The sequence below is a fragment of the Vulpes vulpes genome, chromosome 14 (assembly GCF_048418805.1).
Source record: "Vulpes vulpes isolate BD-2025 chromosome 14, VulVul3, whole genome shotgun sequence".
NCBI classification, from domain to species: domain Eukaryota; kingdom Metazoa; phylum Chordata; class Mammalia; order Carnivora; family Canidae; genus Vulpes; species Vulpes vulpes.
The window spans coordinates 44,351,872-44,372,355 of NC_132793.1; the positions used below are offsets into that span (position 1 = coordinate 44,351,872).

Sequence of the window (20,484 nt, forward strand, 5' to 3'; positions counted from 1 at the left end):
TGGATGGAGAAGTTGAAGGATAAGAACGTATTAATGGTGACTCAGATTTTCAAATATGGGGGATGGTGGGTTCATTAGCTGGGAGTGGAAATAATAGCATTAGATGGACAGGTGGGAGGTGGAAATACAGGTCCTCTCATGAGTGAGGAGGTCATGAAAATAAAGAAGATTGTCTAGTTGAAAAGGAGATCTTAAAGTTGAAAACACAGAGGCCTGGGGCAGAATCTTGAAAGGTGAAGATGAGATATTAACAATAATAAGGAAGAAAAGTAGAAGAGAGGGCAAGGAATCTTATAGAAGTCTGACTCTTAAGGTGACAAATAATGCAGGGAAATCAAATAATTTGAGTACAAATAAGAGGTCTTAGGATTTAGAAATTTAAAGAGATACAGATGAGTTGAATAAAGTTGATGAACTTCTAGCCAAACTGACCAAGGAAAAAGGCGGATGAGTGATATCAGAAATGAAAGAGGTGTTGTCACCACAGATCTGACAGGTGTAAAAGGATAAGGGCTCTACAACAGCTCTGTAATTTCAACAATTTAGATGAAATGGGCCAATTCCTTGAGAAACACAATCTGCCAAACTCATTTAAGAAAAAAAAATTGGGGATCCCGGGGTGGCTCAGCCGTTTAGCACCTGCCTTTGGCCCGGGGCATGATCCTGGAGTCCCGGGATCAAGTCCCACATCGGGCTCCTGGCATGGAGCCTGCTTCTCCCTCCTCCTGTGTCTCTGCCTCTCTCTCTCTCTCTCTCTCTCTCTCTCTCTGTCTATGATAAATAAATAAATAAATAAATAAATAAATAAATAAATAAATCTTTAAAAAAAAAAAAGGAAAAAAAATTATGGGGACACCTGGATGCCTTGGTTGAGTGTCTGCTTTTAGCTCAGGGCATGATCCCGATCTGGGGACTGAGTCCCACATTGGGTTCCTGTGAGGAGCCTGCTTCTCCCTCTGCCTATGTCTCTGCCTCTCTCTCTGTGTCTCATGAATAAATTTAAAAAAGAATTTTCTTAAAAGAAAAAGTATTTTTTTAAAAAAGAAAAAAATTATATTGGAGAATTCTGTATCCATTAAAGAAAAGTTGTATGAACTTTAGGTAAGAAGAAGGGTGGCTCCCTGCCTTGGCACTGGCATATCCAACCCTAACCCTACCCCATTCTGCTCTTCTCTTCTTTTTCTCTGAACTCTGTCTTCCCAGGACCTGGGCTTCATCTTTCTCTCAATCTCATGCGTTTGGCTTCTCTGTGCCAACAGTGGCCACTTAGTCACTAGTGCCCTACCTTCAGCCCCTTGGTTTGGGATCTGGTCTTGTCCCTCCTTGAAGAGCAGAGTTCGGTTTGGGGAATCCCATTGCAGTGAGCTGAATAAATGAGAGGTAAGGGTGTGAAAGCAAGGGGATATCCATTGCTCTTTAGGGAAGTTTGGTGATGAAGAGAAGCAAAGAGAAGGAGGCTGCTGTTGAACATTATGCAAACAATGTAAAGTGATTTCATTTTTACTTTCTACATAGAACATTTACCTTGCATTCTGAGATCCAGAGACCACATGTCTAAAAAAAGATTGCCAATAAATTGATACAAATTATCTACCCAATTTAGGATAAGAGAGAAGAAAATTCCTCGTAGAAACCTGTTTTTCTTTTTTCTTTTTTTTTAAAATTTTTTATTTAATTATTTTTGATAGTCACACACACACACAGAGAGAGAGAGAGAGAGAGAGAGAGAGATTGAGGCAGAGACATAGGCAGAGGGAAAAGCAGGCTCCATGCACCAGGAGCCCGATGTGGGATTCGATCCTGGGTCTCCAGGATCTCGCCCTGGGCCAAAGGCAGGCGCCAAACCGCTGCACCACCCAGGGATCCCTGTTTTTCTTTTTTAAATTCATAGCTAAATACATTATAATTCTCTTTATAAAGCCCTTTTGGTCATGATATAAATGTGAATACAAGCCAAATGCATAAAGGAATTCTGTGAGTGAAATATTTTTTAAATAATCTTTTTAATTGATTCTCTCATACCTTTCAATTTCTTCTTCCTGATTTATGAAGTTTCTCTTGTTAGTATCAGCACAGGAAAATAGGTCCTCCTACCCTTCAAGAAATTACATTCTTTTTTTTTTTTTTTTAAGTGTTCGATTTAAAAAAAAAGATTTTTATTTATTCATTCATGAGAGACACAAAGAGAGAGAGAGGCAGAGACACATACAGAGGGAGAAGCAGGCTCCATGCAGGGAGCCTGACATGGTACTCAATCCCGGGACTCCAGGATCACGACCTGGGCCAAAAGTGGGCGCTAAACCACTGGGCCACCCAGGGATCCCTGGAACTTACATTCTTTAGAGAAGTTTCATTGTAAAAGCATTCACAAGTAGGCAGGGCTTTTTGTTATTATGTTAGCAGAAATTTACATAAATTAATTGCTTAGGATCTTGTAAGTAGTCTAATAATTGCTGAACTTTTGTTTCATTTCATTTAAAAATCTCTCATTTTATTCTGCCATTTGCTAATTAGCTTGGGGAATGGGTTCACTTACTAAAATGAATTATATTTTCAAATTAGAACAATTTTTAAAGTAAGACTACTCATTACATTCTTTTATGTGAGTATGTAACTATACACACATGTGCAAGTATGTGTGTATCTTCTGTCTATATATAGAAATGATCATGGGTTCTGTTAATTACATTTTTCATTTAATATAACAGTTCATCATCTTTCCAGATCAGTTTTATTCATTTTAATGGATGCATATTTCAACATGTAGCTCTAATATCCATTTAATATTCCTTATTTATGAAAATTTGTCCTCATTTTTTTTTATATAACAAGTAGTACTGTAGGAAACAGACTTGCACATATATGTTCAGGTACTAAATGTGGTTTTTTTTTTTCCTGAAGTATAGGTACCAGAAGTGGAATTTCTGGGTAGGAGTGTACTAAATACTAAGATTTAAAAATAGATGCTATTAAATTATTCAACCAAAATATTCATAACAATTTGTATTCTAATCAATGGAGTCTAGTGTCCTTACACCTTCACCAATGCTAGATGTTTTCAGTTGTTAAAACTGTTTCTAGTCTGTTAGGTCAAGCCAATATCTTGTTATTTAATTGCATTTATCTCAATATTTGTGGGTTTGAGTGCCATTTTACAGGTTTTGTTTGAAATAAAATGATTGAATTTAAAATAATTTCAAATTTAAAAATTATCTGGATGGCTGATTAAATGTGTATGTACAAAGTAGACAATTAGAGGGGTAGAGAACAGCATGTGAGGGAGGGACATTTCTGAAAGTAGTTTCTTGACTTTTTTCTTTTTTTATCACTAGGTCACTAGTCTATTATAAGAGGATGTAAGTCAGGAACAGTCAGATGGGGGAGGTACACAAGGCAAGGTGTGGGGAAAGGGAACAGAGCTTCCATACCTTCTCCAGGTGGGCCACTCTCCTCAAATCTGCATACGTTCACCAACACAGAAGCTCCATATTTTCTTAAAGTGTATAGGCAGTATACCAAATATGGACCTTGGCAATTGTCATTTTCTTGAGGAATTTTAAAGCTCAAATACTTTCAGTGTACATATTTGGCAAGGTGATATTATATTATTATCTACTATTGTAATAGATGATACTGTAGAATTAATTAGAATGTATAATACAGGGATGCCTGGATGGCTCAGCGGTTAAGCGCCTGCCTTTCGTTCAAGGTGTGATCCTGGAGTCCCGGGATCGAGTCCCACATCGGGCTCCCTGTATGGAGCCTGCTTCTCCCTCTGCCTGTGTCTCTGCCTCTCTCTCTCTGTGTCTCTCATGAATAAATAAATAAAATCTTAAAAAAAGGAATGTATAATACAGAATAGAATATAGAATATAGATATTTCTATAAAACCTATTATTATATTAGAAAATTGTATATAAATCTAATATACTGAAATTGACATGTACAGAGGCAGCATATCTAAAAATCACCTATGTCTTTTACTTTTTAGTAAGGTGACATCTTTGCTAATCTACTCACTGATGCCTCACCTGTCATTCAGGGTGTAGGTGGCTCAAGAATAGATGTAGATTGCGCCCAGCCTAGTGCTGGCTCCTAGTAAGCATGTGGCAACTGGTAGTTTTGAGTTAGTTTCTCTCCTTCTTCCTTTGCATGCCAGCCCTTCCTTCCTTTCCTCCTTTTGTCCTTGAAAACTTTAGAGTCATGGACTACAGCCTTCAAGGGGACGGGTCTGTCCCAGCCTGAACTAAACCGTCCTGATTCCTGATGCTGAGGTCTTGCTCATTCAGCCCCTGATGGTGGAATGTCCTTCTTTCCCAGCCTACAGAAAATCTGCAAGTAGCAAATCACAAGAGGCATATAGTCCTAATGGCAAAGAGATGACAGTGGGTACTAAAGACAGTTCAGCATCCAGTAGTGAATTCATGAGGGAATGGTGACATTATACTGATTGGTGGTTTTGCTTGTTAGAAGATAAAAAGGTAAGACTCATTTTAAGAAGCCCTCTGTCCAAAATATTCACATTTGAGTTTTGACACTAGCAGGTGTAGAATTTCAGACATCTGGAAAATGCACTTAGGTAGATCATCTCTCTTCCTTAAGGATGCAGGAAAAAAGATTTTTCAGAAGGTCAGATGATCATGGTGGTGGATCCTCTTAGGCTGCTGCTTTTCTCTTATTTCCCCCACATTGATTTTTTGACATCTGTCTCATCAATAGTTACTTGCACCAATAATTAACAGTGAAGAACACAGTTCTTCAAACACTAGACTGGAGAAGGGTTTGGGGATGTAATTATCCTTCTCCTGTTTACCTAGCAACATTGTTCAGAACCAGAGAATTAACACTGTAATCCCCAGTCCCAGTTCTTTGATTCGCCCATGTGGAAAATTGTGCTGGAATCTGCCCATCCACTTAGACAATAATTATTGAAGTTATTGTTCTGTATTTTTTGTAATATTTGAAATAAAGCATAGCTGCTCTGGACACACCTTTATAATCTATCGTGGGCTTGGTTCATACTCTGGTGGATTTGAGATGTTCTCAGACTGAGAAACTATTAGAATAGCCTTTCTGGGGGGTACCTACCTTTTTCAAGTCCTTCATGGGAGTGGGCGAAGACTTGCCAGATAAGGACTATGTACTGTCAGTGTAAAATAACTAAAATACTGATTTTTGCTGATAAATGTGAACCAAATTGTGTCAATATTACTGCTATGTAAAATAGGTGAAAGACAGTTGAGGGCTTTAAAACATGAGGTTTATGGTTTTTAGATACTAACTTTTTACCTCTAAAAGCAATTGTTTTTATTAAGCATTTGATAGCCTCATCCTTTTTTGGAATTTACTTAAGTTGGACTTCTGAGCAATTTCATATAAATGAATGTTCTGATGCTTAAGTTATGAGAATTCCAAAGCATTCAAAAAGGAGGAATAGCAAAATTAGGGGCTTCACTGTTGCTCTTCCTGAGTCCTGGTAAGTAACCCAACCAAGTAAAATCTGGTTAACAATCCAGCTGGAGTGATGGTGTGCCAAGATAGATGTCTGGATCAGATCCTTGTGGTGTAAATGGCAGGGCCTCTTATTGGCCTTGAACGTGCTTTGAAGTCACTTAGGGTTTAAAATCCTCCATCATTTAAAAAAATTATGACATTTTCCAAGGAGTAGAAACTAAATGGTTCCAAAATCCATCTAAAGTTCTAAAATGCATCATGTGGTTGAGAAATGATGGATTTGATTTTCTTACAGAAGGCCACTAGAGGTCTCAAGAGATCTTGGAAAGAAAAAAGGTGCTTTGTTGTATGCATCTGAAGAAAAAGACTTACTTTAGGTTCTCCTACCTCAAGTGGAAATGGTAAACAGTGGTAAAAGTTTGGCTTAGCTCAAATACCTTGCTTTCTGTAGGATGGCCACTCAATTAGATTCTTTTGTGAGTTTTTTTTTTTCCTTCATTCACTGATTCCTTGAAGCACAGGCACATACATATACTCTTGGGGTGTGAAGAAATACAGAATTTATGGCATTTAAAGTAACATCAGCATCACTTTTTCAATAGTACATATTTAAGTGTAGCTAATGAAATGCAAATCCTCTCTGGACGTGGAAAATCCCGTCAGACAAGAGAGGAGAGGCTGTGCCAATATTATGAAGGCAAAAGTGGCTCGCCCCTGCCACTGTCCTGCCAGTCCTTCACTTGATCTTAGCCAAAAGGCCGAGAAGTGATATGTCCTGCCAGTCCTTAAGTGTGAACGTTCCACCTGTGAGTTTGCAGTACTTTCTGTGCTGGCAAGGAGATAATACGCATCTTCTACCCTCAAGGGAAGCTAGCCTACAGATTTTCCTCTAGGATTGTAATTATATAGAAGAGTGATCAGGATGCTGAAGCTCTGAAGCAACCCGAGTGTCTCCCTATCACCCAGAGACCGTGCCAGTCAGCTGGGAAAGTTCTGTGGGTTACAGACATCATGATGTTCCTGGAAAGCCCAGCTAACTGATATAGTGGAAATGATGAGTGTTTGTCCTACCAGGAAGCCGGGGAGAGCCCTCAGGTTCCTGTCCTCCTCCACCTTGCCTTCCCCTGGGCTTAGAGGACACCCATACCCCAAATGATGTGTCCTTGAGAGGCTCTTGATTTTCTTATACTTTGGATTCTACTCCCATTTTCATCTGGTACATTTTTCAGAGTTTGATGGACATTTAGGTACCTGAGCAATCAATCAGTCTTTACAGGATGGACCTTTTGTTTCCTTCAAACAAGTTAAAATAAAATATTCTGTATCCATTCACATTAGCAAGCACATTGTTGCCTCCTCCAAGCCATTTTTTGAATAGAAAAAAACAGTATCATTCCCATTGTACTTTGTGTTGATGAATTATAACCTTACATAGGTATAACCCCTGAAATACTGTGGGTCACGTGCTGGACACGTGGCTATGCTGTACTGGACAAATTCACACTGAGTCACCGCTCTCCTATCCCAGAGGCAGGCAGTGCTCATTACCTCAAAATGCTCAAATTTGAACATTTTACTGGATGAATTGTTTTTAGGAGCTGAGGTGTTTTGTTTCTGTATAGCTGGACTTTGTCACATGCCATTTGAGACTCTGCAAGGCTGATGTCATACTTTTATCATTAGCACTGGGGCTGATGCAAGATCATAAATTATCGATTACCCCAAGGAATGCATTTGGCAGAACAAGTTCCACTTTATCCATTTTGGGGAAAAGCTGAAGGGAGGAACTCTTTAGAATGCCACAATTTGGATATTTTCTTGTTGTTTTTCCAGAAGAATTAGTATTGAGAGATGATTATGGATAACTTTGTTAAGGGCCAAAGAGGGCTCATGATCAGACATATGGCCTTGGGTTTATCTGAGCCTTTGTTTCTGATTTTTATATCCATGCAGTGTTATTTTTGTTTCCATCCCATGTAGATAAAATCCCATGGAACACAGTTGATTTTAGAGTTTTCTATATGAGAGGTGTCTTGATTCACTTAAAAGGACTAGGATGTTGAATTATCTTCCCATTACTTACAATGATCTCTATTAATATCAATGTAGAGTTTTGTTTTTGGCAGAATGTTTGAAAATGGATTTTTTGGCTTTTCTCTTTTAGAATCTTCTTTCTTTCAAACAAGTGTTCAGTACTCTTTTTACGGAGAAAAACCCCTTGCATGAGCAGCACCCTTTTGGCAAGTGGGGAAGTGGGTTCTGGAATGCAATGGGGTGTTCTAGGCTCTTGGAACAGAGGTCCTGAGTGCTTGCGGGAGCCAGTTGCTGGGGCATTGCCAGGTGGTGTGGATGGACAGGGGAATGTGAAGTCTCCCCACAGCAAATGCTGCTGAGGTCTTACTGCCTGCAGAGAGTGCCTTATCAGTACATTGTACCTTTCCTGCTACCCTTGTCCCTGCCTGTTAAGTAGATGAGAAACTAAGGCTTAGCATTGAAATACCTGGGCAGGTTTCTCAGTCAGTACAGGGCTGTGGGCTCTCTCCCCAGGTGGGTTCCCCCTCAGGCCACATGCCCCTCACCTGGAAAATGGGCTTAGCAGTGGCACCCCTCAGCATTGTCAGTTCCTGTGGGATACCCATATGTCCTAGGAATGTGGTAAGGTCCCTGACCATGTTGGCTGTCACTGTTGCTCCTGTGCTAGGGCCTACAGGATATGCAGATATCAAAGGTCAACAAAACCAGACTCTGGTAAAGGTAGTAAGGACCAATTTTAATCAGTAATAACTATTACAAGTGGGGAAAAGCAGGCAGTGTGAACTGGAGTCAACTTTGGTTTGTACAGAGGTGACTAGACCTTTTAAAGAGAAAATGAGGGGATTGGGAGAGGGCGGGGAGAGCCACTGTAGAGTCAGGGAAGTGAAAACTTATGAGAAGTGGGAAGTGGGGGAAGTTTCTTGTGAAACCCATCTGAGTTGCTGGCTGGAGCTCATTGAAATTAGGCTCCTGCCCTCCCACAGAGCCTGGGAGACAAGGGCACTACTCTCAGGTGTTGGCTAAAATAATTAAGAAATGCTTTTGGCAGCCTTGCTTTCTCAGGAAGGCACTTCAAGAGGGGCTGTGGTCATCCTAAGTTTGTGGTCTTGAGCTCAGAGAAACTATGTGGGTATTTGTTCAAGTCTTTATAAGTCAAGGTTGAAGTCTAGCCTAGGAGAGGGCTCAGAGTCTTCTGGTTAACCTTTGTTTACAGAGAAGCACAGAACTCTGTGTCCCCAAAGAGCATATTCCTTGGGTGGGAACATGCCCTGTATCAACATTAACACAAAGGTGGGCAATAGATATCCAGTTTTGACCCCGTCATTATGGTTTCCGGGAAAGGAGCCTGGGAAGATGAGCCACTGGAGGGTGTGTGTCGGGGGAAGTGAACATTGAAGGATGCAGGAATTTGGAATAAAGGAGGGAGTCACAGTGCTGGGTTAGAGACAGAGGCAGAAGGAGGGAAGATGGTAAGGACCCCTTCTACGGACAATGAGTAGATCAACTTGTGTTATTGTTGGTGATAATGATGGAAAGAGGCCTTAAAAATGAGGCTAAGGGCTCTAGGCTCATCCCAGAAACATTGGGGGCTAGCAAAAGTTTTGAGTAAGGGAGTGAGGTGAAGAAAGCAGAGTTTTAAACCAATTAGCAATAGTGGACAGAATGGGAAAGTTTATACCTATAGTGGCCAGTGGACAACTAGCGCAATGATTCATTCAAGCATCTGTAGTGATAACCTGTTCCATTCCATGCATTGATTATAAATGTTCTTCAGTTGTTCTTATTTACCATTCCTACCTAAGTGTTAGGAATATTAATAACAGTACCATGTCACACATTATTATCTCAACATTTAATTTACTGTCTTTATGACAGATGAGAAAACTATGGCACAGAGAGGTTAAGTGATTTGTCCAAGGTCACAATTATTAAATCCAGACTTTGGCATTCTGGCACCCAGTCCAGGCTTTGACCACTACACTGTATCATTTATCCTCCAATCTTTTCAAAAGAGCACTACCAGCCTTCAATGCATTTATTGTGGAGCTTTAGTATTCCCAGCCACAGATGGCCACTGGTAGCTCTCAAAGTGACTGTGTATACACAAAAATAGATGGGCAAGTAAAAAATTGGTGTGGCACTGAAATAGCTTGTAAAATGGCTATGGTGTCAGAGTGCAGTTCCATCCATCCTAAAGACATTTGTATTGTCAATATATTTGTTGTATTTGATATATTTGTTTCTGGCCCCGTGTTTGAAGTGTATTTATTTAGTTCATCATTATTTTAATAATTCCGGTATAATGAACACACAGTGTTATATTAGTTTCAAGTGTATAATATAATGATTCAACAATTCTATAGATTATTCAGTTCTGGCTCCATGTTTTGGACTCCCCACTAGAGAATCCCTCTGATGCCCTGGCATGTAGAATGAGACTGTTGGTTGGTGATGACATCAATGCCAGGTTGATAGTATAAAAAGCAAATATCCTCGTTACTTCGATAAGCACCGTCTGCTGTCTCTCCCTTCCAGAGGGACAAGAGGTTAAGAATAAGGTTCAACTTGAGGAGTTATGTTTAAGCCCCCCTGGTTGTCATCTTTTCTTTGTTTTCTTTGTTTTTTTTCTTTCCTATACCATGGTTGGCTGGCTAGCTTTCTCTTTACCTCTGAGGTTTCATATAGCAGAGGCCTAGTTTTTCAAATACGTGTTTCTTCCACCAAGACACTTATTACTGATGAAAAATCAACAATCATTCCAACAGATGAGGCTTTGTCACCAGAAGTAAAGGTTTCATCTTGGAAACAGGGTAGAGAGTTTCATCCAAATTGCATGGAGTTGTCCAATTTAAAGTATTTAGATGTGGAGGGTAGAATGTGATAGGTTTGGGGGAATCTGATCCAGGAGTTGTGGCAGAGCTGGGTGAGTCAGCTCATGTTGTTGACCTCTGGCTGTTGAGCCAGTCTCCTCTCAGTTGTTTTACTTGTGTTCATGCTTCTTGCTCCCCATTTTCAAAAGGAAGGTCTAAGTAATTTTTGGAAGTAAATTTTTGAAGTGCATTGTGGGCTTAGTATAATATGGGACGTTAGGGTCTAAGCTGACCTGAGTTCATAACATGGCTCTGCTGCCAACTATTTCTGTCATCTCGGGCAAAGGATTTCATCATCTCCATGAACCTTGCTCTCCTCCATCTACAGAGTGAAGATGGCAATGCCTACCTCCTGGGGTTGCTATGAGAAGTATAGCAACAGAGATTATCTGGGCAAAGCCCTGAGCTTTATATACATATGAACACTCAAATGAACCTACTATTGTCAAAGAGAACATATTAGAAGATCAAATAGGATGATTAAAATGGCATAGTAATGAAGTAGGTAGAAAAAAAGATAAAAATTAGTAGCCAAATCAGAAATATTACAGAAAAACAAAAGTAGTAGAACATTTTAATAAGAAAAGTACCAGGAATTAAGTATAAGAACATCCTGGACAGGCAAAATAGAGTACTAAATATAACCAAGAGTGTATTAAAAAGAAGAAAAGAATGTTGAACACTGGAAGCAAAATGGAGTTCAAGGACCAGCATCACTGTGCTACCATAAACCTGGTTCCTGGTTCTCCCTCTCTTCCCACACTGTTTGTCAAGGTCACTGTACAGAATCCTGACAATGGAAATCTGAGGTGAATGTCTCCAAGATGGTGAGTAGAGCTTCATTATTTTTAAACCAGCATTTCCCCCTTTATGGGAAATGTAGCAATGTCTTAGGAATAAAGGGTAGACTTCTGGTCCAAGATGGCGACAAAAGAAGACCCTGAAGTCACCTCTGCCATGGACACACCAAATCAGAGGCTATTTTAGAGCAATTGCTCCTGAAGAACAGAAGACTGAATGAACAGCTTCTGAATAGCACAACAAACAATAGAGGGACCACAGAGAGAACAAACAAGGGAGGCAGAGACACAGGAATGAAGGGAACCTCCTCAGTTTAAAAGGACAACTAGAATATAAAGGAATTAACCCTAGAACCCTGCCAAGGTAACTGCTGGAACTTTCTCTGAGTCAGAAGGGCTGGTGAGCACCATGGCTTCTGTTCCCCGTCCACCTTGATAGGAATAAAGAGTACCATGGGCCAGCGTTGGGTAAATGCATAAACAAGGTTCAATATTCTTTATGTTAAATATTCTTTATGTTACTTCTCATTCTTTAATACATAACTGTGGCACTCCAGAAGGCACCTATACCAGGAAATTGTCTTTAGATGGTAGAATTCTTTTGGGAGGGAAGAAGGGATGCTGAGGACAATGTTATAGAAGTAGCATTCCTTGGAACCCAATTGGAAAATACTGTCCTCAGCTTTTTGTCCTTTGTCTCATGACAAATGCTGCCCTAAGTTCCATATCCAAATATACTGAATGTGTTCCCTCTGCCTGGAATCCCCACCCCCCAACCCAGGTCTCTCGACATAGCTCTCTCCCCTTCTGTTCATTCAGGTCTCAGCTCAGATGTCCATCTTTGGAGAGGTCTTCCCTCACCACTTGACCCTCTCCATCCCAGAGCACTTACCACTATTTGAAATGTTTGAAGTGATGTATTTGTTGTATTTCCATTCTGTTTCTCCTATCAGAATGCAAGTTCATGTCATGAGCATGTTGCTGTGTTCCTGGCATTTAGAATAGGCTCTGGCACATAGTAGGTGCTCCACTGAAGGAACAAACACTGAACTTAATTAAGCCTTTGCATTAAACAGGGTCGAAGATCATGATGATCTCATGCCGATATTTATGCGCCATGACACACTTCTGAAGGAAACTTACGGCGAGTACTTCCTGGCTGAACTAATAGAGGCCCAAGACAAAGAGAATAATGCTGTTGTATGTGAGGTTAGTGATTAATCTGCCTGTGGATACACTCAGTGAGAGAAATGAAAGAAATAAGTGATGTTGCTCCTGGTTTTTGCCCAGCCCTGCCAGAGCTGCCATCCCCTCCCTGCTTCCTAAGGCCCCTGCTGGTGGTGTGCCAGGTCCACTTCTGAGCAATGACATCACCCTTCTTCCCAGTATGACCTGGCCTTGGGTTTTTAGGATTTTGCAAAGTACATCCAGATATCAGGCTGCTGTAGACTCTTTGACCTGCCCCTGAAGGTAGGGATGGAAGTTAGGGTGAAAAGGAGAGATTCTTGAGGATGTCTGGGGGAGATTTCTGAGACCCCAAGATCCCAGAGGCTGGAGGTCACAGGCCAGCATCCTGCTGGCACATGGATTTTGTTTGACTTGGAAAATAATATTTTTTAACTTTTTGTTTTAACAAAAGTTCACACTTACAGAAAACTTTTAAGCACTGATATTCCCTAAATGATAACATTCTACCACATTTGCTTTATCATTCTCTTTGCTTGCTTTTTCTTTAGATTTATCTATTTTTAGATATAAACATATATATTTAGGTTATTTGTTGTATTGTAACCTAAATATATTTATGCCATAATATAAATATTATACATATATTTACTATTTTAGAACTATTTATTCATATATTTTTTCTGAATCATTTAAGAATAAATTGTGGATATAATGCCCCTTTACTGTTAAATACTTGGTGTGTATTTCCTAAAAACAAGAATGTAACTGCACTACAATGATCAGGGTGAGCAGGTATGATTCTGACAATCCTATTATACAGACCTTATTCAGATTATATTGACAGTCCTTTACAGCAGAATAAATCCACATCATCTGTTGCATTCGGTGTCATGTGTCTTCAGTCTCATGTAACCCCAAACTACTCCCCAGTCTGTCTTTGTTTTTCATGACAATGACAGTTTTGAAGAGCACAGGTCAGTTATTTTATGCAGCGCTTCTCAATTTGGATTTGTCCATTGTTTTCTCATGATTTGATTTAGGTTATAGATGATTAAATTTTGTTGTATTTGTGGCTAGCATTTAAAAATTAGGAAAGTGTATATAACAATTTCTAGCTTCTTTAGAAAAATCAGAAGGCCTGCTGTTGGGCCCTAGCGAGTTGGAGCTTTGGAGCAGCTGCCGTTGTAGACAGTGCAGGTGCCCTTGAGCCCATCACTGTTACCACTGTGCCCTGGGGGCTCATGCCCCTCCTCCAGCCATCTTCCCCACTTTATACCAACCTGGCCCTTGTGAGCATTTGTGACCACTGATTCAGAACATGCTCCACTAATATCCTAATTCCACATCATCTGTCCTAGAAGGTTTTAGTGAGATGGGAGGCAGAGATGGGAATAAAGAAAGATGGAACCCACCCCCTCTGGTTTGCCAGCTGTAAACCCTGTGGGGGGACCTACACCCACATGAAGTAGGGGGAAGAGACACAGAAGACAACTGGCAAGCTAGCTAACTTTAGTGTGTCTCAGCTCAAAGCAGCAGGCAGGCTGACCCAACTCCCTGGGTGGCCACTATGAGCAACTCTGCAACTCTTGAGATTGTCTCTCATTCTGTGGAGGCATTCACAGAGGGACGCTCCTTCCTTACAGAATTTTATTAGCTAGCTGTGGCTTCCTTCTCTACATTTGTCCCCACAAGTTTGATAATAAGGATTCAATCCCCATTCTCATAGCTAAATGCAAGTGTGTTGAGGTATCTCTAGGCCTTTATATTGGTTTGAGCCTGCTGGAATAGGCCTTCCTGAAAAATAGCGTGATGACAGTCTGCCTCTCACCACTCTGTCTGAGGCTTTGGCATTCTTAAGAGTTGAAAATGCTGAAATAGGGATATTCACAGCATCTGCTCAGTGGTATGGAGCATTGTCTGACTGAAGAAAACATCGAGACTCTTAGTGTCTCAGGGTAATTAGGGAATATGTGGTGACTGTCCAGCCATAGGAAGAATAAGGCCATGGCCAGTGCATCTGCTTTATGTGTGTATGAGAAATGCGAGGAAAATATTTTTAAGAAGTAAGTACTCAAACTCAAGCATGCTTTGAAATGACTTCTTGGGGTGATAAGAAAACGGATTCCTGGGACCTACCCTCAGCATGATCTTGTAGGTCTGGGATGGGCCTGAGAATGTGCATTTTTCACTAGTTCCTGGATGATACTGATGCTGCTGGTTCAGGGATCACATTTGAGTACTCTTTTAAAGGACTGAAGCTCCCCTCCAAATGGCTTGTTGTTGATTTGTGTACAGGGATCTTACAAGGTCAGCCTTTTGTTGATAGTTTTAGGAATCAAGAAAAGAAAGCAATTCATATATGAGCTAAGATATTCTCTTTGCATCACATGAGAAATATAGAGGGCAATTTTTGTAAAAGCCTTTAAAAGAAGTTTATGCAAGCTTGGATTGAAGATTGTTTTGACAAGATAATCTTATTGTGAATGAATTTTTGCGTTGTCTTTGGCATATGGATAGAACCCTTGGGTTCCCAGCCCTATACCTGAATACTTCATTCATACAATCCCAAGGTTCAGATACAGATGACCACAAATTAGTTTTTTTTCAAGTGGTTATTTGACCTTTGCTTTGTGCCAGTTTATTGAAAAGCATTCAAAGGTTTTACTTCTAGGATGATCATTCAGGGATTCTTCATACACTGATTTCTCTGACAAAACTAAAGAGCTATTTAAAGAATATTACTTTTCTTGGAAAACTTGAAACCAAAAGTTCTTTCATTCTGATAACATGATCTATTTGAGACTTGTTTTTATTTATATCAGTGGTTCTCAAGCTCAGTTTATATAAGAACAACCTGGGAGGCTTTTAGACTATCCCCATGCCAACAAACTTGTATCCAGAATATATAATGGACTCATATAGCAATAAAGAGACAAATTATCTAAACATGTGGATAAAGGATTTGAATAGACATTTCTCCAAAAAAGATATATACAAATGGCCAATAAGCTCATGAAATGACACTCAACACTGTTAGTCATTAGGGAAATACAAACCAAAAACCACAAAACCAAAACCACTTCACATTTGCTAGGATGGTTATAATAAAAGAGAGGGACAAATAACAAGTGTTGGTGAGGATGTGGAGAAAGTGGAACCCTCATACATTGCTGGTGGGATTATAATATAGCATAACTACTTTACAAAACAATCTGGCATTTTCTCAAAAAGTTAAACGTAGAATTACCATTTAATCCAACAGTTCCACTCCTAGAATTGAAAATGCATGTCCACACAAAAACATGTACGTGAACATTCATAGGAGTGTTATTAGTAGTAGCCAAATAGTGGAAATAACCCAAATGTCCCATCTGCTGATGAATGATTAATCAACAAAAGGTGGTGTAGCTATCCAATGGAATATTTTTAGGACATAAAGGGGAATGAAGATATACATGCTACAATGTGTATGAACCTATGCCAGGTGAAAGCAGCCAGACCTCAAAGACCATGTATTGTGTGATTCCATTTACTTTTTTAAAAAAAGATTTTATTTATTTATTCATGAGAGAGAGAGAGCAAGAGGTAGAGACACAGGCAGAGGGAGAAGCAAGCTCCATGCAGGGAGCCCAATGTGGGACTCGATCCCGGGACTCCAGGATCATGCCCTGGGCCGAAGGCAGGTGCTAAACCCCTGAGCCACCCAGGGATCCCCGTATGATTCCATTTATATGAAAGCCTATGATAAGCAAGTCCATAGAGATGGAAAATAGATTAGTGGCTGGAGAAAGAGATGGATGGGGAATAACTAATAAAAGGTATGGGATTTTTTGTAGGGGTGGGGCAGGGGATGAAAATGTTTTGGAATTAGTGGTTGAAAGTATACACCTTTGTAAATATACTAAAAGCTACTGAATTGTATACTCTTTAAAGGTTTACTTATATGGTAGGTAAGTTATATCTCAGTTAAAAATTCTGATGCTTGGATATACTTAGACCAAGCAGATCAGTCTTTTGAGGTCAGACACAATCAGTATTTTTAAAATGCTCCCCATATGGCTCCAATGTGCACTGCAGGTGCTGAAACTCTTATCTACATGATGGAAAATGAAAACATATCTGGTGAAGTACAGGATGACCTTAGAGAGATAAAGGCATTAATTTCTTAAGGTGAAAATTGGCCCTAAAAATTAGATTCTGAGGCACTGGTCCATAATGTTTGTTTCTTCTCCACTGAAAGGGTTTTTATTTTTATTTTTTCATAGGTTTTTGCATTTTCCTCTAAGGACTTTCATATATTTTCATTCAGCCTATAGCTTCAGGTAATGAAAAAAGGAAGAGTCAGAGGTTATTTGGGCCCAACAGCACCATTTTAAAAACTGTTTTTACACGATGAGACAAATGACTGAAAAGTAACGATTCATGCAGACACCAGTCAGGTCTTTTAGTGAACAAAAGGACAAACCCAGATCCATCAGGCCTTTTTTTTAGAGGATGCTTTTTTTATATATTCCAGCTTTATTGAGATATGATTGACAGATTATTTAAGGTATACTAGTGTTGATTTGATACACTTCTATATTGTAAAATGATTGCACCATAACATTAGCTAACACCTCCATCATGTCACGTAATTACCAGTACTTTTTTGTGGTGAGAAGGCTTAGGGTCTATTCTTTCAGCAACTTTCAAGTATATAATACGGTATTGTTAATTATAATCACCTGCTGTATTAGATTCCCAGAACTAATCACCTTACAACTGAAAGTTTTGTGTCCTTGACTGACATCCCCTATTTCATTCACCTCCCAACCCCTGGTAACCACAATTTTACTGTTACTATGTGTTCTTTTTTAGATTCCACAAATTAATGATACAATATTTGCCTTTCTCTTATTTATTTTGCTTAGCATAATGCCATCATGGTCCATCTGTGTTGTTGTAAATGGCAGGATTTCTTTCTTTCCCATGGGTGAATAATATTCCATTGTAGGCCTATCTGACATATTTTTAAATTCATTCATCTGTTGAAGGATACTTAGGTTGTTTTCATATGTTGGCTATTGTGAATAATGCTGCAATAACACAGGAGTGCAGATATCTATTAAAGATCCTGTTTTTGTTTCCTTTGGCTATACAACCTAAAATAGGATTGCTAGGTCATATGGCACTTCTGTTTTTAATTTTTTGAGAAACCTTCATACTGTTTTCTATACTGGCTACAGCAATTTATATTCCTACAAACAGCACAAGAGAGTTACTTTTTTTTTTTTTTTTGAAGATTTTTTTTTTTAAGTAATCTCTGCACCCAACATAGAGCTTGAACTCAAAACCCCCTGAGGTCAAGAGTTGCATGCTCTACCAGTTGAACATGTACTTTTATTCCATGTTCTTGCCAATGCTTGTTATCTCTCATCTTTTTGCTGATAGCTCTTCTAATATATGTAAGGAAATTTTTCATTGTGGTTTTTATTTTTATCTCCTGATGATTAGAGAAGGTGAGCATCTTTCCATGTGCCTGTTGATCATTTGTATGTATTCTTTGGAAAAAAATGTCTCTATTCAGGTTCTCTGCCCATTTTTAAATTGGAGCTTTTTTCCCTGTTGAGTTGTATGAGTTCTTTATGCATTTGCATTTTGGATATTAACCTCCTGTCTAGTATTTTGATACATGGTCTACAGATACTTTCTCCCATTTCTGTAGGTTGCCTTTTCATTCTGTTGATTGTTCCTTTTGCTGTGCAGAAGCTTTTGAGTTGGTGTTATCTTTCTTCTTTCTTTTTTAAGATTTTATTTATTTATTTGAGAGAGAGTGAGAGAAGGAGCAGGGGGAGGGGCAGAGAGAGAGGCAGACTCCCTGCTCAGCAGGGAGCCTGACATGGGGCTGGATCCTAGGACTCTGGAATCATGACCTGGGCTGAAGTCAGATGCTTAACTGAGCCATCCAGATGCCCCTTGTGTCATCTATCTTATTAATTTTTGCTTTTGTTGTTTGTGGTTTTGGTGTCGTATCAAAAAAATTGTTGTGTAACTCCTGAAAGAGATCACGACCTGAGTCAAGACCAAGAGTCAGATGCTTAACTGACTGGGCCACCTAGGCACTCCTTTTTGAAAGAGAGAGAGAGTGAGTAAGCAGGGGGAGGAGCAAAGTGAGAGAGAGAGAGAAACTCAGCAGACACCCTGCTGAGCACAGAGTCCAACTTGGGGCTGGGATCTCATGACCTGGAAGTCAAAACCTGAGCCAAAACCAAGGGTCAGTTACTTAACTTACTGAGCCACCCAGATGTCCCTCCAGTTTTGTTCTTTCTCAGGATTGCTTTGGCTATTTGCTGTCTTTGTGGTTTCATAGAAATTTTAGGATGGTTTGCTCTATTTCTGTGAGAAATGCCATTGGAATTTTGTTAGGGATTATACTGAATCTAGAGATGGTTTTGGGTGTATGAACATTTTAACAATGTTAATTCTTCTAATCCAATTGTTTTGATACAATTGTGAATATGATTGTTTTCTTTATTTCTTTTTCAAGTATTTCATTGTTAGTGTATAGAAATGCAACTGGGGGGTGGGTACCTGGGTGGCTCAGTTGGTTAGGCCTCTGCCTTCAGCTCAGGTCATGTTCCTGAGGAGTCTGTTTCTCCTTCCTCTACCTGCCACTCCCCCTGCTTGTGCTCTCTCTCTCTCTGTGTCAAAAAAAGAAAAAAAGAAAAAGAAAAAAGAAAAAAGAAAGAAAAAGAAAAATGCAACTGATATTTTTCTTTCTTTTTTTAAAGATTATTTATTCATGACAGACACAGAGAGAGAGAGAGGCAGAGACATAGGCAGAGGGAGAAGCAGGCTCCCCACAGGGAGCTTTGTGTGGGACCCGATCCTGGATACCAGGATCACACCGAGATGGAGGCAGATGCTCAGCTGCTGAGCCACCCAGGCATCCTGCAACTGATTTCCATTGGTTTGGTATCATGCAACTTTGCAGAATTCATTTATCAGTTCTAACAGTTTTTTGGTGGAGTCTTTAGGATTTTCTTTTTTTTTTTTTAAGATGTTTTATTTATTCATTTGAAGGAGACAGAGAGGGATAGCATGAGCAGGGGGGAGGGGAGAGAGAGAGAGAGAGAGAGAGAGAGAGAGAGAAGCAGGCTCCCCACTGAGCAGGGAGCCCAATGTGGGGCTCTATCCTAGGACCCCGAGATCATGACCTGAGCTGAAGGCATACACTTAACTGACTGAGCCACCCCGGTGCCCCAGGATTTTCTATATGTAAGATAACATATCATTTTCAAACAAAGACAGTTTTACTACTTCCTTTCTGATTTGGATGCCTTTTTATTCCTTTTTTTTTTTTTTTTTTTTTGCCTGCTTTCTCTGGCTAGGACTTGCAGTCCTTTGTTGAATAGGAGTGGTGAGTGGGCACACTTGTTCTGTTCCTGATCTTAGAAGAATAGCTTTCAGTCATTCACTGTTGAGTATGATGCTAGCTATGGGCTTGTTATAAATGGCCTTTATTTAATTGAAATATTTTTTTCTACTGGACCTATTTATTGAGCATTCTTACCATGAAGAGATGTAATATTTCATCAAATGCTTTCTCTGCATCTATTGACATGATCATATGGTTTTTATTTTTCTATTAATGTGGTATATCACTTGTATTGATTTCTGTATATTGAACCATCCTTGCATCACAAGGATAAATCCTGCTTGATCATGGTATATGATCCTTTTATCGTGCTGTTGAATCCTGTTTGGTAATATTTTGTTGAGAATTTTGCATCCATATTCATCGGGGATATCTGTAGTTTTCTTGTAATGTCCTTATCTGGCTTTGCTATCAGTATAATGCTGGCCTCATAAAATACATTTGGGAGTATTCCTTCCTCTTCAATTTTTGGAAGAGTTTGAGAAGGATTGGTGTCAATTCTTCATTAAATATTTGGTAGAATTTACCAGTGAAACCATCTGTTCTGGGGCTTTTCTTTGGCAGGAGGTTTTTGATTGCTGATTCAGTCTCTTGTTATTCAACTGTTAATATTCTCTATTTCTTCATTTTTCAGACTAGGTAAGTTATATGTTTCTAGGAATTTATCCATTTATTCTAGGTTGTTCAGTTTGTTGCCATATAATTGTTCACAGTAGCCTCT

General features: G+C 39.5%; 1 protein-coding gene across 4 annotated transcripts in view; it reads left to right on the forward strand.

Moving 5' to 3' along the window:
- The window catches only part of CFAP61 (cilia and flagella associated protein 61), a 277,436-nt gene that overhangs the window by 22,363 nt on the left and 234,589 nt on the right, over window positions 1–20,484 (forward strand). For all 4 annotated transcript variants that reach the window (XR_011996986.1, XR_011996985.1, XM_026002334.2 and 1 more), the window contains exon 7: window positions 12,235–12,367. Coding sequence is in view for 2 of the 4 variants with exons in the window: in XM_026002334.2 (XP_025858119.1) it covers window positions 12,235–12,367 (133 nt within the window). In the remaining 2 variants the exon portion in view is untranslated. The remainder of the gene's footprint in view (window positions 1–12,234; window positions 12,368–20,484) is intronic.